Raw genomic sequence first — 14149 nt, 5'->3', positions numbered from 1 at the left:
TTTTAACACACCACCACTGTGGTTGAACAACTCATGGTAACCATAGTAACACGTCACCATAAAGTTAAAATTAACCTACTAGGCATGTAGAAGAAAAGCAATATAATTTGTCTGAATACTTTGTTTACACAGAAATACAAGGACAGTTCCAGCTCAGAAATGCAGTATTTGTGCAGCTACAGTACCATCATACAACCAGTGTTTGTAATCTATGGAGCTCAAAATAATACAGGTTGTTGATTCAAAAGTTGAAAGAATGCACTTTTCTTTATAAAATATTAGCTATGAGCTTGTAAACTATTTTAAGTCTGTAACTCTAAAATCACTCATACATTTACAAAGGTTTAGTTTACAAATAAGGTTTCCTGTACATCATAACAATTTAGTAGAAATAAAATGTAAAGTAAAAATTACAGTAGAGTGTAAGACTAAAGCATATCATGTAGCTAGTATGTCTGTATTGTGAATCTTACTAGCTATTCTGAGTAGCTACAGCCGTGTCAGTCCCATCTCTCTAGCTATTCTGAGTCACACATTACAGAAATTACAAATCTTACAAACATTTGATTCCCATCTTCCTGTCCCCCAGATTCTCTGCTCAATCAATGTCTTCAATAAAACAGATTAATACTGATTATGAAAGCTAGCCACAACACACCTTCTCACTGTGAAACACAGAGTAATACTTTGTAAAATACACCATCCAAATATAAATTCTCTTAGTACTTTATTTGTCCAACTAAATGAATTTCTCATCGTGTAGTAGTAGAGCAGATGCCGTACTCACTGCTTGCTTGCAGTGCTTTTAAAAATCAGGTCACACTTGACAGTCTAGAAAGAAATAAATGCTGTAGAACAGTCATAATAGCCACCTGTTATACAGCAATTAATATGCGTAGTATCAATATTTCAATACACTCAGGGAGCATAAACCTGATGAAATATTACTTTCACTGCCAAATATCACTTTGGCAGATCCACTGCTTATGTCTACACCTTCAGAAAAATCAACTTTTCTGGAAAGCGTAACTGTCCTTCCAAATCAGAATATCAGTTTATCTAATCTAGTCTCCCTTTTCCAATGGTGCCCAGAACCAGCTACGTCAGAGGAAGGTACAAGAAACCCCATAGTGGACAACAATAGAATATTCCACACATAAAGGAACTATCTTCCAAACCTTTATCAATTAGTGGTTGGCTTTTGCCCTCAAACTGCAGAAATGGTCTAAAGTAAGTAAGAGGAAATTCAATAAGGAAAAATGCAAAGTATTCCACTTAGGAAGTAACAATCAGTTGCACACATACAAAATGGGAAATGACTACCGATGAAGGAATACCGAGGAAAGGGATGTGGGGGTCATAGTGGAACACATGCTAAATATGAGTCAACAGTGTAATACTGTTGCAAAAAAAAGAAAACATCATTCTGGGATGTAGTAGCAGCATAAGTTTGTATGCAAGACACAAGAGGTAATTCTTCCGCTCTAATCCATGCTGATTAGGCCTCAGCTAGAGTATTGTGTCCAGCTCTGGGCACCACATTTCAAGAAAGATGTGGACAAATTGGAGAAAGTCCAAAGAAGAGCAACAAAAGTGATTAGAAATCTAGAACACATGACTTATGAATGAAGATTGAAAAAATTGGGTTTGTTTAGTCTGGAGAAGAGAAAACTGAGGGGGAACACGATAACAGTTTTCAAGTACATAAAAGGTTGTTGCAAGGAGGAGGGAGAAAAATTGTTCTTCTTAACCTCTGAGGATAGGGCAAGAAGCAATGGGCTTAAATTGCAGCAAGAGCGGTTTAGGTTGGACATTAGGAAAAACTTCCTGTCAGGATGGTTAACCACTGAAATAAATTGCCTAGCAAGGTAGTAGAATCTCCATCATTAGACATTTTTAAGAGCAGGTTAGACAAACACCTGTCAGGGATGGTCTAGATAATACTTATTCCTGCCTTGAGTGCAGGGGACTGGACTAGAAGACCTCTCAAGGTCCCTTCCAGTCCTGCACTTCTTTGAAGCATGAGGATTTTTCTCTCAATCCCTCCCCCTTTCAAAAAAAAAAAAAAAAAAATTTCCTGATCATAGATGTTCTCAATATCCTTATAAATGGCAAGCCTTCTTTAATTATACTAAGCACTTGGCCTGATTGATATCTTGTGGAATGAGTTCCACAATTAATAATTACCTGTTGCATAACAATTTACTTTTAGCAGGTTTAAATTTACTGCCTTTCAGTTTCATTTATATCCCCTTGGTTTTGTATTATGAGAAAGGGCAAGTAGGAGAACCTAGATAAGTTACCATTCATTATTTTGTATAACCCTCTCTCTTCTCTATGTTAAGCTGTTCCCGTTTTTTCAATCTCTCCTCATACAGGAGTATGTCTCTGCCTCGCTAGAGACCTATTTCTTTTTTTGAGACAGAATGACCAGAAATGAACACAGCATTTAATCCTAATAGCCTATTTACTTTTTGGACCTACACACTGAGCAAATGTTTTCAGGGAGCGGCACACAGTATTTCCCGAAGTGGTTACAATTAAATTAGAGCTCAGTAACGTGCATGTGTAGCACTAACTATTCCTTCCAGTGTACATTACTTTGTATTTGTAAACACTGAATTTCTTTCATGTGCCATTGTGTTGCCCAATCACCGTGCTTTGTTAGATCTGTCTGATGCTGTTCAGTTTCCTCTATTCCTGATTAACCTAAATAAATTCTGTCACTTCACCGTCCTCTTCCTTTTCCAGATAACTAACAAACAGACGAGACACTGGTCCTAGTACAAACCTTACAGGCACCAGACATTTTACGACATTACTTTGAGAGCCTCCTGTGAGGGATTTTATCTAAGGCTTTTTGAAACTCTAAACATCAATAGTCTCCTTTATACAAATGTTGCAGTCACATTCAAGGATTTCTAGTAAATGAGCAGATAGAAACCAGCATGGTAAACTCCCTTTTATATCCTGTTCATCTAAATGATTTATCATTCTATTTTAATCCTCATTTCAACCACTTTTCTACTACTGAAGTGAGGTTTACTAGTATAATTCACAAAACTGATTCTAACACCATTTTAAAAAAAAATGCAACAATTTCCCCAGACTGTAGCTGATTTTAATGAGACTGCATGTTTGTTAGCAATTCACTTTTTCCTCACTATTTCCTCTTTTAGCATTTCACTCTCCGACAATATCAATTTACCTCATCAACATTACCTGATGGATTCTTGTGGCCAACATCCCTCTCTCTTTTTTTCTCCTGTTATACAAGCCATAGCACTACAGGCAAGAAAGGAGGGAAGAGACTTCCCTTCAAGCTCATAATGTTATGCTGTGATCCACCAGAAAAGTAATGGCTGTATAAAGGCACCCTTCCCCTTCAAAGGATACACCTTTTCCACAACTACAAACCCTGGAAAGCAAGCAATTTAGAGACAAGATATTAGGGGGCAGGTTCTAGCCTCTGCCTTGGCCCCTGTATGCCAGCTCTACGGGCAAAAGAAGCCACACCACTATTTTAAAACAAACCCCCATGGAATATACCTCCAGCATAAGGAAGATTTCTAAATGGCATAGAATTATCAAAATGGCCCGAATGCTGAGTCTCTCCACAGTCCACACAGCACAGTGGCCTTCTGAGAGGAGGGAGAAGAAAGCAGGCCAGAATATTTGCCTTCTAGCTGTTAAGAACTACCTGATGCTTCCTGAGGTTGCCATAGCAGTACGATATAAATTAAAGCAATCCCTATGGCTACTCTAGCTCAAGCTGGGGACTTCTCCATTCCCTATCTATAGGGCCCTGAGAAATTATTTTATTTATTATAAATATATTATTAAATTTTGTTTTATTGTAGGAGGCCCAGGGGATGGGGGGGAGGGGTGTCAGGTCTTGCCCCTGGGGGAGGGGAGGAGGCCTGGAGAGGGGGAGCATTTGCAGAGTGAACCCATCCTGTACTCACTCTGCAACAACAGCTCCTGTCCCACAGGGCTGGGCCCCTAGCTCCATGCTTCAAGTGATGCAACATGATGCGGGGTGGAGGGGCGTCAAATTTGAGAGGGTGATGCTGCAAACCCATGCTCCAGGATGCAATGCCACTCACTCAAATTTGGCCTGGCTGCCCCCCCCCAAGTCATGACAAAGGGTTGGACGGGCCAAACCAGAGCACGGAGCCAGGCCGAGGCCCACAGGACAGGAGCCGCTGCTGCGGAGTACATTTCCCCCTCCCCCCCCATTTTATTTTATCAATTGTTTTTCATTTTAATTTTGTGTTACTTCACATTTGTGAAAAACATGGGGCTCTACCGATCTGTCTACAGAGTCTGAGGAGCGCAAACTTTACATAAAGTACCTTCCCATTCTGGCCTGTACAGAGCTCAGTTCAACTGCAATCCAGAACTGGAGCATAGGATTCCAATCTATGTCTCCTACATGGCAACGACCACCAGTACCACTAACTCCATGAGGCAGCATAAAAGCTTGCATACTAAGCACGAAAACTTCCTTTAAATAAAAAAAGTAGAACATCTATTAACACAAGCTAGCCACTCCTTCCTAAAATGGCTGCAACCTTTATCAGTGGCAACTACATACCATACACCGCTGTTTTATTTTATGTTTCCAGCATTGTATTCTCTGTGGATAAAAACTGATCAGATTGTTTTTATCATTCTTAAAGCATGCAAAGTGAAAAATAATTCAGAAAACCAACTATAAATTTTTTTCTTGCGACAATTTTCCAAAGTTTTTCTTTGTTAGATTATATTTTTCTGCAGTTTCAACATGTTAACTAATACTTTTGATGGGGGTGGTTGCTAGCATGACCAACAGAGAGAATTCAGAGTAAAATTAGAGAACTGAAGTAGTGTTCTGTGTACAGAAGTTTAAGAATCTGAACTTGAGAATTTCTTTATTTTCATTAACTGTGAATAAAACCTGAGGACAAAATCTCTGAGAAATTTTATAATTTTAAATTTAAATTGTATATAGATTTTAAAACATAATAAACTATAGTTAAACTTTGAACTATAGCCAATTAAGAAATTCAGTGCTGTTGAAAGACTTACAAAACTGTAGTTTGGGGCTGATCATATTTTGATTTTGTGAATTAATGAAGATAGTCTTGTTACTACTTATGATCTAGAAAGACATAATATTTGACTTAACTGATTATTTTTATCTGAATGTGACACAGAAAGCAATTTTACTTTTTCAGTTCTCTTTTTTATGAAGTTCTTGGTTATTTTTTTTTTTTTTTAAATCCATCTTCATAAACTCCCCAGAAAGTCCATTTCTATGGAAAACTTTGGGACACTTTTACAAAGCCTGTAGTAATAACAGTCTGCTAATTTAGGGTTTCATCCTGCAAGCACAAAGGGCCCGATCCTGCTACTGGACCCATTCAGGAACAATGATTCACTTGCATGGATGCCTCACTGAAGTAGGGCACGTGTACAGGGGTTCACTTGTGTGGAACCAGTTGCAGGATGCAAGTTTATTCACACAAGTAGTACTATTGAAGTCAATTATAAACCAATTTATGAATAAGCCTCTCTGTACATCATAAAAACCTGGAAGGAATTCTAAAATAAACAAGTAAAAATCACAAAACGTTGCCAGCTGAAGTCACATCCCAGAGCAAGAAAATGCACACAATACTATAATAAATCACATTCAAATTATACAGTGCTAATATACTATGCTAAAATAAAGAGTCATGGAATAAAACTATATTAAGAAAAATCACTAATAGATTTGATTTATATAAGTAACTTCAAGATTATCAATCCAGTTTTTTTTAAAATAAGTTCCTTAATCATTCTTTCTTGTTTGAAATTATTTTTTCTCTTTCCCAAATGTTAGTAAATTTAAGGTCCGAACTCTGCAATTAGATCCAGATTGGTGAATTCCTGCAAGCATTCATAAGGAGCCCCACTGAATCACGGCAGATCCAAACACACTTTGTTCTTGTCTACACTGATAGCAGCGTGTAGGATACTTGTAGCTACACACTGCAGCAAAACGCAGGCTGCCTCCATGCTGCGGTGCATAGAGCTACACATAGCAGTAAAAAGCTCTGGCAGTGGAGAAAGTTCCAGCAGTGGGAAGGCAGCAGGAGGCAATGCTGCTAAAAAATATCAGTGCAGATTGGGGGGCACTGCTTGGATGCATAGACAGCCACGTAGGCTATGCACCTAAGGTTCTAGCATGTCTGTCCTCTCCTCCTAAGCAGAGCCTCACCCTCTACACTGCTGTTTATACCAATGCCGAAGGGGCATACAGTGTATGTACTCTACACACCACTGTGTGTGTGCAGTGTAGACGTACCCTTTGACTCCCAACAGTGGTACTGGCAACATTTTTTCTCTGGATATTATTAAGTAAGCAGCACCTGGAACAGTGGAGGGCATCTGGTCATGGAAGTAACTTCCCCTATTGTAAGTATATCCTGGACATTATGTAAATCCAAATTAAATGCTCATTAAGAGAAGGCCTGACTGTTTCCAGGGAAACGACACAGTTTAGTCCCTGCAGGCCATGGCCAGTTATACCTGTTTGTCAACTTAGTCTGGACATTATTTGTTTCTGTTTGATATTTAACAAGGATTTCTGAACAGCATTTCTTAAATTTCTGACAACAAAATACAAGTTTGGTGTTTTTCTTCTTACGTTTAGTTTATTACTAACCAGAATGTGCTACTAGACTGAGTTAATCAAATTACTATTCCACAGGTGGAAAAGAAGAATTAAAACCTGCTTAGTATACATAAAGTAATTTCATCATTTATAAGCATACATAATATAATTGTCTACTCTTTATATTTACATACATTTTAAATGTTGTATTGTTAAGATTTTTTGTGACAATCCCAAAATAAAATATACTGAGTATGATTCATAAACCTGGGAATACACAACATTATTATATATTTATTTTAGTAATCAAAGCTGATCTAAGAACATGTCTAATGAAATTTATGATAATACTTAATTTGTTTAAAGTCACAGTCTATGTTAAAAAAAAATTGCATATATACCCCGAAAGGATAACAAATAATCTTGCATTCATCTCAAGGGATCCTGAATGACTGTTCATGTACATTGATGTGCAAAAAATACAAAGCGCTCATATCATCCACTACTACTATGTAAACACCTAGAGCATGAAATAGCAGCTACTGAACAATTATTGCAATATTACAAGATAGTTTAGGGCAGATTTTAAAAAAGTTAGGATTACATATTTGTGTTGCCAAAAAACATTTCAAATACAAAGCTGTCTCAAAAACCATTGTGATAGGACAAAGTTTACTGCTACAATATTTTTAGAGCTGGTAGCAGAGAATTATATAGCAAACAATAAACAGCCTTCAGCTGAATATATACCTTCAACAGTTAGAGGGATACTCATTTGTTTCAGACTCTCTAGACTATTGAAAGAGTCAAGGAAGAGGGGCTAAAGTTGCTAAATACTCCATTCCAGTTCAAAATCTCTGAATCCTAATAAATAATAATAATAAATATTCAGAATACTTAGCACTTACAATGCATTAAACATTAGCTGGTTAAAGAGCACATATGGATTCAATGGAATACAATACTCTGAGTAGTTTTCAGAGTAGCAGCCGTGTTAGTCTGTATTTGCAAAAAGAAAAGGAGTACTTGTGGCACCTTAGAGACTAGTCTCTAAGGTGCCACAAGTACTCCTTTTCTTTTTGCGAATACTCTGAGTAGTGTCTAACTTTTCTGGATAGCTAAATTGAGAACTTAAAAGCAATCACACACCGCATACAGCCTTACCAACAATACTCATCAAAAAATTAAACCCTCTTCTTTCTTTCTTTCTTTCTTTTTTTTTTTAAAAGACCTGGATCACGACCCCCCCCCCCCAAAAAAAAAGGTTTGTTTCTTCGTCACACAACTAAAATCCCAAATCCAGCACTCCAGGCAATTTCACCCTGTGATAGGATTTGAATGCATAGCCCAGGGAAGTTCTACACATATTTTTTCCGACTTTCTCGAGAGGTGTCACTTGTCTGCTTAAACCCACGGGCTTACCTATTTCGTATTAAAACACAGTATCGCTCGGGGGTCACGGGGGGTGGAGGGAGAGAAGACAGGAGCGTGTCAGTGACCCAGACGAACAAGAACAAAAGGCAGAGGAAACTTTCTCCCCAAGGTGCAGCTCATACACCCCCCCCCCCGGTCCGCCTACGCCGAGCAGGCTGAGCCAGGGCAAGAGAATCAGCTGAGAGGGAAACGCGTCTTCCCCCCTCCCGCCAACCCTTCCCTTTCAGTGGGGCACCAGTGCCCCCCGCCCCCCGGGGGGGCAGAAGGGCTGCGAGCCAGCCGAGCGCCCCCGCCCCCCGGCGCACCCACCTGGTGCAGCGTGTCCGCAGGGAGCTGCGACGCCCTGAACAAGTCGCCCACTTTGCCCCCCCCGGCGGCGGGCGCCGGCGCCGAGCCGCCCTCGGGCGCGGGCGAGCGGCAGAGCGAGAAGAGCTCGGCGTAGCGCTGCTGCTCCGTGTCGCTGAGGGGCAGAAGCAGCCCCGCTCCCCCCGCGGCTGCCCCGCCGGGTCCCTGCTCCATAGGGCGGGGGCCGCGGCGCCGACGAGGGGCAGCGGGAGCGCGGCGCTGCGGGGAGAAGGCGCCGCCTCCGCGGTGCGGCTCTGCAGTGCTCCGGCGGCCGGCCGGCCGGCGAGCCGCTCGCTCAGCACCTCCCCTCCCCGCGCCTGTCGCAGGCGGCAGCCAGACAGCGGCCCCCGCAGGAGCAGAGCGGGACGTGCCCAGCCGGCCCGCCGCGGAGCCCGCGGTGCCAGGGCCGGACGCGCCGAGGCGCGGGAAGGGGCGGGGGGCGCCGGATGCAGCACCCCCGAGCGGGGCAGCGTGGGAAGGGGAAGGGGAGGGGGAGAGAGAGAAGCGACCCCCAGAGGGAAAAGGCTCTGCCGGCCTGGAGAGGTCTGCACAAGCCCTTCCGGTCACTCGGGAAAGTCTGGGGTCAGCGAAGGGTTCCCGGGTCGGAGCTAAAGGGGCAGCCTTTTGTGTATGACACAGGCGGTAACCACCTGATCCTAGGCCAGTCCCCAACCCTTCCTCTCTCGGCCCTATAGTCTTAGCTGCTCCAGTTCCATTGTCAGAAATGTTCAGGTTTCAGAGGAGCAGCCGTGTTAGTCTGTATCCGCAAAAAGAACAGGAGGACTTGGGGCACCTTAGAGACTAACATTTATTTGAGCATAAGCTTTCGGGAGCGACAGCTCACTTCATCGGATGCATTTGGTGGAAAATACAGTGGGGAGATTGATACACACACACACAGAGAACATGAAACAATGGGTTTTACCATAACCCCAAGACTATCTTTGCTCATTTTCTGAGGTACTAGACACCCACACAACCTGTCGGCGGCACTGGAAGATGGTGGGGATGTTCAGCGTTACTGAAAAATCAAAGGTTTCAGAGTAGCAGCCATGTTAGTCTGTATTCGCAAAAAGAAAAGGAGTACTTGTGGCACCTTAGAGACTAACAAATTTATTAGAGCATAAGCTTTCATGTAGTGAGCTGTAGCTCACGAAAGCTTATGCTCTAATAAATTTGTTAGTCTCTAAGGCGCCACAAGTACTCCTTTTCTTTTTGAAAAATCAAACTAGGCTAGCTTCACTTAGTTCACAGTTTGACTTGTCACACTCTCACTGCTGCCACTCTAATGCTGGCAGGGGTTTTGGGTGTGCATTTGGCTGCAGTGCTTCAGCCAGCCACCCTTACCGGAGCTGCCCACCTTCCCTCTGAAGTCAAACCAAGGGGAGTTTCTGACAAAAAAAGAAAGCTAATATACATTCTCTGTATACTATTTCTGGTTTGAAGACAACATTCATATCTTTCTATTTTAGTTAAGACACTTCCTTTTATTGGATATGTTACAGTCAAAATCCTTTTTAAATAGTACCACCCATTGCCAAAAATGGCACTTGAGTGCTGTATATAAGATCATTCAGTAAACTAAAATGAGGCTTAATGAACCAACAGTGAATGGTTAGTAGAAAAACAGTCCACGCTGTGGTGTTTGGTGTAGGTAACACAGGTAAAAGGCCCCATTCATTCTGCACTCTTCATTCAGACAAAATTCCTACTATTTCAACAGGGATATAGAGCAGGCAATATAGGGTCTTCCCTAAGGGGCCTGATTGTGCAAATATTTATGCATATGCTTAACTTTGTTTCCTACCATGAGTAGTCCCAGTAACACTTGCAGTAATAAAGTTAAGCATATGCATGTTTGCAGAATCAGGGCCTTAAGTAGGAGTATGGGACTGAACCCAGCAGAGAGGATATTTTAGACCTTAAACTTTTTACGTCAGCAACCATGAATTGTATTTCTTTTCAGCCAGCAACACATTCTTTTTTAGGTGCAATTCAAGGGATGAGGCAATTAACTATGAAACTAATTTAGCTATCAGTTTAGGTGACCTCTGTAAATGCTGATGACCTGTGTCCTCAGGAGCTTCTGGTGAGGGTACAATGTCTGGCCCAAGACAATTCTGGACACCTGGTATCCACCTGCACTTACTTACAGTACAAATACTAGGCAGGAGGATGTTGCTAGTCATTCTGCCCACCTACCCCCAATGTATAAGTAGTTTAGGTAGAAAATCATGCGAGAGATGGATGGGGGTTTTCTCGGTATTCTGGCAAAAACATAAAATGCAAATTTAATTCATTTCCATCAAACAAAATATATTGTTGAAAAAATATTAAGGTTGCTCAAGTACATCTGCCACCAAAAACCTCATAAAAAGCTAGAAAATCCTTAATCACTCATCCAACTCTTGCAACCAACAACAACCATCATTTTATTTCCAAACTACCCTACTTACTCCACATCATATATAACTACTCCCTCCACCTTTGCACAAAACATACAACCTTTAACTCCTATAATATACAGTGAATAAAAGTGGATGTTTTCTAAATGTTTGGAATGTTGAGTTAGAATTTAAATAGTTGGTTGGTGGGTATGGGGTAGGTTTTTAGTTAATGGTTATATTTAAGTGGATAACATTGGATGACTATTAATGGAGGGAAATCTTTGTTCTATAAGGAATGAGGTTTGCAGTGGCATTTATCAGTTTTAGTATTGTTTATAGCAGTGTTATTTATGTTTTGCAATGAGGAGGCACAGCATTGTTTTTTCAGTGATTGATTTTTAGGTGGCAGAGACCAGAGTAATGCACTACCTGGTTTGAATCCTTCCTGGAGGGACACACCCAATGAGTAGTGATGGAAAACTCTACCTCCACCACTAGACCCCTCATATGTAGAGTCCCACAAGGATCAGTTTTCTCCAGTCCTATTCAACAGCTACATGAACTAGTCAGAGGACATGGACTTGAGTGCCAGCAATATACAGATGATACACAGCTATCCTTTATCACATACAGCCACACCACGACCACTAGGATGGCCCACGATGGTTTGGAAGAAATCAACTCATGGATGAAGAACAGCTGTTTGAAACTGAAATTGAGAAAGACAGAGGTAATGATGTTGAACAGAGGAAAGCATTTTGAAGTGCAGTCTCCTTTGGTTGAAAGTCCCCACAATTGATCAATTGAATGTGTAGTTTAGGAGTGCTGGATTCCATGCCAATGCTAAACTCTCACATAGCCGTACCCACGAGTAACACTTTCTACCATCTCAAGTTGGCTAGGATGGGGTTCTCAACCTTTTTATAATTCAAAGAGGGGGCTCAGCTCAAAAAGTCTGAAAACTGCTCAGAGTGCAGGGAGGGGGCAGCTAGGAGCTGTGTGCTGAGAGGGTGTAGCTTAGCGTGCAGGGAGGGAGGGAGGTAGTTAGGGTCTGTGTGTGGATGGGGGGCAGCTCAGGGTGCAGGCATGTAGTAGCTAGGGCTGTGTGCAGGCAGGGCTGTAGGTCAGGGTACAGGGAGAGGGGTAGCTAGGGGCTGTGTGCTAGGAGGGTTGCTGCTCCTTGAGTGCTGTGCCAGCCCCAGAGCCAGGTCCCCCTGCCCAGGCAGTTCTTACCAGCTGCATGAGCAGTCAAAGGGGCTGGGAGCTGAGGAGCAGCTGCAGCCCCGAGCACCAGCAGCAGGAAGAGGAGACGGGATGGGAGTGGGGGAATGCCACAGCAGCTGCCACTCCCTGGCACAGTCAGAGCAGCAGCTGCTCTGCACTGCCCTGCTCTGGCTTCCTGACTCCGACCTGGCCAGGGAGGGGGACCTCAGGGGTAAGGAAGAGGAGGAGGTGGGGAACTTGAGTGGAGCTAACCAGAGTGGTGCAATCCCAAGGGCAAGGCACTGCAGTTGGCGGAGGGAGGTTTGGCAACACCTCCCCTATGTCTCCTCCAACTCCACCCATATGGGACACTGGGTTTGTGAACCTCCTGAAACTGGCTCACGGCCCCCTGGTTGTGAACCGCTGGGCTAGGAAACACCATTCCATCTGATGAATGATTACTTGACCTCTGTTATTCATGCCTCACCATCTCTTAGCTGCATTACTACAGTTATGCAATATTCCTGGGAAAGAAGCCTTCAGTGTTTCGGAAACCCTAACTAGTTTACTTGGTCCTGCCTCAGCACAGGAGGCTGGACTTGATGACTTCTCTAAGTCCCTCTCAGCTCTACATTTCTACGATTCTAGTACAGAATCGGTGCATCTACTCAGCAATACTGGCTACCACCATGAGCACACCGGACTTGTCCTCCACACTCTATACTGGCTTTCCATACCCATAGAATATCAAATCCAAGTTCAAGGTCTCAGCCCTTATCTCAAGGCACTCAATGGCCTTGGGCTGAGGGTATCTAAAAGCTCAACTAAAGCTATGGAATGAAGTCTATGGCCAACATTTTTGCTTCTCTGCCACATGGAACTTTCTATAGTAAGTAAAGCTCACCTGGGCAGGAGACAGTGCTTTCTCAGAGGCTGGTCCAAGACTGTGGAATGAATTCCCATAGGAACCATGGATTATCACAAACTTCGCCACCTTCTGCTCCAAGTGCAAGGCACGTTTCTTTGACCTTGCCTTCTCTCACACAAATATCTAGAAATGTGTGTGTGTGTGTGTGTGCACATGCCTATGTGCATAACATTTAAAAACTTTCAAAACTAAACACTTCACTGCTCACACCTCTGCCCTGGAGAGATGATAAGAGAAGAAACACATGACATATATTAGTCATATCACTTAATGCACTACTGGAAGCTGATCAGATACAGTGCTGATTAGCATTGTATAAGAACCTATATAGAAAAGAAGGTTGCATGTTTTGCACAGAGGTAGAGGGAGGAAACCTGTGTGGTATGGATGGGGAATGTGGGTGTGGAGGTAATTTGTAGAAGATGAAATCATAGTTATAGGTTGCAAGAGTTGTGTGAGGAGTTAGTGATTTCCTGGCTCTGTTGGTGGAATATGCACTTGAGCAAACTTAACAGGTTTTTATTATTGTTTTGTTTAGTGGAATTTCCTGTTTTGTTTTGTTTTTGTTTTTTTAAAGATGTCTATATGAACATTGAAAGCGGTTGTGACTTGGATAGCTATCAAAGCTGATATACAATATCATCTCAAAGACCTGTTGTAGACTTATACTTCGACATTCCTCTTACATTGCTCACATGTTCCTTCTGCCCTCACCCCCAGTCCTGATTCCCTTTTTGTTCTCTCCACTCACGTTTGATACCGACCATGTCCCAATATGCCCCTACCAAATTGAATTTTTAAACACTGGTTAACATTTAAAAGCTGAATGTGGGTGAACTAGGAGTGTGGAAGGAAAGGGGGGGAAGCATGATGTGAAATAGGGCTGTTGGGTGGCACTGAGTCAATACATGTGTGGGTATAGAGAGGAAGGCGATACTTTGTGGAATGGTAAATAATGATGGAGACAGGTCAGTTATACATAAGCCCCTTCATTTTCAGTTTTAAACTGATTTTTACAGAAAAAAAGTCTCGGGTTTACAAAAAGTATGATTTTTTTCCCCCAATTTTATCCTATTTTTGTATCATTCAAATATATAAAAAATTGTTTTATTAGGAAAATACGATAGATTGCATGAGATATATTATGATAATACATTAGCCTGTGTGTATATGCAAAGCTCCCTGATGAAGTAAGGCTATTTATTAGTCTAG

General features: G+C 42.1%; 1 protein-coding gene across 11 annotated transcripts in view; it reads right to left on the bottom strand.

Moving 5' to 3' along the window:
* REPS2 (RALBP1 associated Eps domain containing 2) overlaps window positions 1–9010 on the bottom strand; it is a 139616-nt gene extending 130606 nt beyond the window's left edge. For 2 of the 11 annotated variants that reach the window (XM_038375473.2, XM_043504319.1), the window contains exon 1: window positions 8384–8839. In XM_038375473.2, coding sequence (XP_038231401.1) covers window positions 8384–8593 — 210 coding nt within the window. In that variant the 5' untranslated portion in view covers window positions 8594–8839. Of the gene's footprint in view, window positions 1–8383 lie in introns of all 11 variants that reach the window. The other 9 variants (XM_043504345.1, XM_043504313.1, XM_043504310.1 and 6 more) reach the window with 9 other exon arrangements.
* Window positions 9011–14149: the final 5139 nt, after the last annotated feature.

Source organism: Dermochelys coriacea, chromosome 1, assembly GCF_009764565.3.
Source record: "Dermochelys coriacea isolate rDerCor1 chromosome 1, rDerCor1.pri.v4, whole genome shotgun sequence".
Taxonomy (NCBI): Eukaryota; Metazoa; Chordata; order Testudines; family Dermochelyidae; genus Dermochelys; species Dermochelys coriacea.
This window is presented reverse-complemented; position numbering and strand designations above follow the sequence as displayed.